At 39.2% G+C, this 4,578-nt stretch overlaps 1 protein-coding gene across 1 annotated transcript in view; it reads left to right on the forward strand.

The window, feature by feature from the left end:
• The window catches only part of CD226 (CD226 molecule), a 110,964-nt gene extending 108,206 nt beyond the window's left edge, over nt 1-2,758 (forward strand). Inside the window, exon 6 of the mRNA XM_042782923.1 lies at nt 2,645-2,758. Within this exon, the coding sequence (XP_042638857.1) occupies nt 2,645-2,758 (114 nt within the window). The remainder of the gene's footprint in view (nt 1-2,644) is intronic.
• The last annotated feature ends 1,820 nt before the right edge of the window (nt 2,759-4,578 follow it).

Consider the following 4,578-nt stretch of genomic DNA (forward strand, 5'->3'; position numbering starts at 1 on the left):
GGTCAATGACATGAGACAAAGTATATGTGAACTGCTGTATGAAAAGTGAATTTACTCTGTAAATCTTCACCCAAATCCTAATAAAAAAAAAAATCTTACTGAAGATAATTCAAAAACAGTTGCAGCAGTATATTGACAGAGAACTTTCAGAAATGCAAGCTGGATTCAGAAGACAACATGGAACAAGGGATATCATTGCTGATGTCAGATGGATCTTGGCTCAAAGCAAAGAATTCCAGAAAGATGTTTAGTTGTGTTTTATTGACTATGCAAAAGCATTTGATTGTTGGATCATAACAAATTGTGGATAACGTTGAGAAGAATGGGCATTCCAGAATACTTAACTGTACTCATGAGGAACTTGTACATAGAACAGGAGGTTGTCATTCGAACAGAAAAAGGGAACACTGCATGGTTTAAAATCAAGACAGGAATGTGTCAGAGTTGTATCCTTTCACCATACTTACTCAATCTCTGTGCTGAGCAAATAATCTGAGAAGCTGGACTCTATGAAGAAGAATGTGGCATCAGGATTGAAGGAAGAATCATTAACAACCTGTGATATGCTGATGATACAACTTTGCTTGCTGAGAGTGAGGATTACTTGAAACACTTACTGGTGAAGATTGAAGAATACAGTCAGCAGTACAGATTATACCTCAGTATAAAGAAGACAAAAATCCTCACAACTGGACCAATAAGCAGGATCATGATAAATGGAGAAAAGATTGAAGTTGTCAAAGACTTCATATTACTTGTTTCTACTGTCAGTGCCAATGGAAGCAGCAGTCAAGATATTAGATGACATATAGCACTGGACAAATTGGCTGCAAAAGACCCTCTTTCAAGTGCTGAGGAGCAAAGATGTCTCCTTGAGGACTAAGGTGTACCTGACACAAGCCATGGTATTTTCAATAGCCTCATGTACATGTGAGAGCTGGACAATGAATAAGGAAGACCAAAGAAGAGTTGAAGTTTTTGAGCTGTGGTGTTGGTGAAGAATGCTGAAAGTACCATGGACTGCTAAAAGAACTAACAAATCTGTCCTGGAAAAAGTACAGACAAATGCTCTTTGGAAGTGAGAATGGCCAGACTTCATCTCACCTACTTTGGTCATGTATAAGAAGAGACCATTCCCTGAGAAGGATCTCATGCTTGGTAAAGTGGAAGGTCAAGGAAAGAGGGGAAGGCCTTCAAAAAGATGAATTGACACAGTGACTACAATGATGGGCTCAGGTAGAGCAGGGATTGTGGAGCTGGCACAGGACTGGGCAGTGTTTTGTTCTGCTGTCTGTAGGGTTGCTATGAGTCAGAGATGAGTCGATGGCACCGAACAACAACAACAACAACAAGAAGTTGGATTTTGAAAGATCAAGAAGTTAGAACTTCTTGATTCTTTTGTTTAGACATGCTATACATGTAGCGGTTACACTTGAGCTTGTTCATTGTAAGCTATAAAACCATTCTAAAGTTTTAACTGTCCATCAAGCACATTTTTCTCTTTCTCTTGTTCTTTTTCTTTCTTCCATTTCCTACCTATTTCTTCCTTTTCTTTCCATCTCTCCATATCCAACTCTTCTTTCCTACATTCTTTCTGTTACCTACATAGGCATGGTCTAAGTGACTTGATTGGGATGCAGAAAATTAATGATTGTATAACATCATCTTGAAAGTGAATGGCAGCTTTTAAAAAATGTTTTTCTCCTGCTCAGAGTTACTTTACTTTCCAACCCATAGCACTGTAATTTTAAAATATTTATTTATTAAGGCATTCTTCAACAAACCTTAATTGGTGCCCACTATGGGAAAATAAGGAGCTCTGGTAGCATAGTGCCTAAGGCACTTGACTGCTAACAAGAAGGCTGGCGGTTCAAACCCACCAGCCACTCCTCGGAAGGAAGGTTGGGCATTCCTACTTCCGTAGTGATACTGCCTCGGAAACCCAAGGAGGGGTCGCTATGAGTCGGGGCTGACTCGATGGCAAATAACAACAACAACATGGGAAAATAGGAGCTCTCTCTGGTGGTGTAAGTGCCTAAGGCATTTGACTGCTGACCAGAAGGCTGGTGGTTCAAACTCACCAGACACTTCTTGGAAGGAAGAATGAGCAATCTACTTCTTCAGAGATACCACCTTGGAAAACCAAGTAGGGGTTGCTGTGAGTCGGAACCAACTCGACAGCAGTGAGGTGTTTTTGTTTTTTTTTTTTTTTTTAAATGGGAAAATATTATACTAGACATTCTATGTGTTGTTGTTATTGTTGTCAGCTGCCATTGAGTTAGCCCTGATACTCATGACCCATCCACAGAGACATTTTATATAAACCTGAATAAATAATTGTTTTCATCAAATAGCCTAATATTAGGAGATAAAGCTACACCCCAACCAGGTGATTCATAATACAATATGCCAGTACTTACTACATTATTCTTCTATTGCCTCTCACACAGAGTCCTGCAAATCAAGAATATGATTTCCAAAAGAATTTTAGTACAATGAATGGAATGTGTTATAAATTTAATCACAATGGGAATTTGACCTACATCATGCTTGAATTGGGAATATTAGATTTATGTCTTCAAAGTCTGTTTTAGCTGCTGAAATGAAGCACATTATTAAAATACTCTGCTGTTTATATTTCTAGATGGCCACCAACTACAGAAGTCCTACCTCTACCAATCAACCCCTGGATGGTACAAGAGAGGATATTTATGTCAACTACCCAGCCTTTCCCCGTAGACCAAAAATCAAAGTCTGACCTTTTTCCTTGATCTGAGCAAATTAACGATGACTGTTAGGAACAGAAGAGCTTTGGACAATTTCTTCCCATTACCTAGTGTCTACCTTAGATGCAGGTCGACTGAATTTGTTTCATCTGATACCAAACACGCTGCATTAGCAAGAAAACATTTTTAACAGAAAGATTTCCAAAAACCTGACTCTAACTAGCTTCTACATAAGAGGGAACTTTCTGAAGCATGTAATGGAGCCACTCAGGGGCAGGTCTAGCTTCAGGGCATCTTTACCAGGGCTTACATGATGTGTCCAGAATTCAGTATGAGCATAAGCTGGTTTCTGGATCCACTTCTTAGTGCTGTCCTTACTCCCAGTATGCTGTCCTTTTGTGTTTCCAAGATGGGTGCCGATAACTCTTGGCAGTTTATTCATCCTTGTTTCTGTCTGCCAGAAAGCTTGCTTCTCACATGGAGCAAATAAATTAGGTTATTTGTTCAACATCATGACCAGAAAGGATGAATTGGTTTAATCAGTTGAGAGTTGGTTTCCAGAGCTGGGAGTGGGGTTAAAACTACAGTACTGAGAATGAGAAATTCCAGGTATTGCACGGAAGCAGAAGGGGGAGACTGGATGCTGGATAGGTGATGAACAAATGTTGACTACAGTGACATTCTGAGAGATCTCTTCTTGACCAACTAAAAAAGTGAATATGAGGGTGAGTCTAGGGTAGTGCATTTCTCTCCTACTTCTAGAATCTGCTCTGTAAGCAGAGTGCAGAAGAGTGCCTGGCAGTGGAATGAGTGGTCAAGAGGAAAATAAATGTAACAGAGAAATCGCTCCCCTTTCTACCCACAAATAAACTTTTCTCAGATTCTATCTAGAATTCTTTCCACTATGTCCAGTCCAAATTTGTGAGCAGAGGTAGTAGTTTGTCCAATAACAACATCATATTTTTGACAGTGAATTTTTTTTTGAGAATTACTTATTAATATAGAAATTATCTTAAAAGCTATCGGGTACCTAGGGCTTCTTAAAATAATCATGGGAAACCTGAAAACAAGAAAAAGAATGATAGTAGAGGTGGTGATATAAAGTAATAGGATTGGAAATTGAGAGGGAGAGAGAAGAACATTGAGAGAATGGAAAAAACCATACCCACCACCAAGTGGATTCCAACTCATAGCAACCCCACTAGCTTTCCAAGGCTGTAAATCTCTATGGAAGTAGATTGCCTCATCTTCCTCCTGCGGAGCAGCTGGTGGGTTTGAACCACCGATCTTCTGGTTAGTAGCCAATGTCTTAGCCACTACACCACGAGAAGTCCTTAAAGAATAGAAAGATACATAGAGAAACTTCTGCTTCACAAGGTGGTCAAAGACAACCTTAATTATGCCACTGAAAATCATACTGGGTATGATCCAAATTCTAGATGGAGATGGTGGCAAGCAATGAAAAGCATTTGTGGGACTGAAGGTGACTGTGGTCACCTTGAAACCACAATGGTCATTCCCAAGCATAGCGATTCCTCATCTCTACAAGATTCCTTGATCATTTGATCAAAGCCATTCATGAATATCAAAGTTAGAGACTTTTCACGAGAATGTTAAGTGAAACAAAATCAATTTCTCATGTTTACTAGACACATTCTGGGTTCTAGTATATTGTTTTAAGCAAATCAGTGAATATTTTTATGACATTAGATTTAAATAACACGCATGCTAAATAGTGCAATTATTGTGTGAGCTGCAGAAATTGTGATTGGCCCTACCTGTTTGAGAGGGGAAAAGAAATGACCATTTCCTCACTGACCTTGCATATGCTAGAAAAGTGAACAACTCTCGT

Source organism: Orycteropus afer, unplaced genomic scaffold (genome assembly GCF_000298275.1).
Source record: "Orycteropus afer afer isolate SDZICR_OR568_19922 unplaced genomic scaffold, OryAfe1.0 scaffold00516, whole genome shotgun sequence".
NCBI lineage: Eukaryota > Metazoa > Chordata > Mammalia > Tubulidentata > Orycteropodidae > Orycteropus > Orycteropus afer.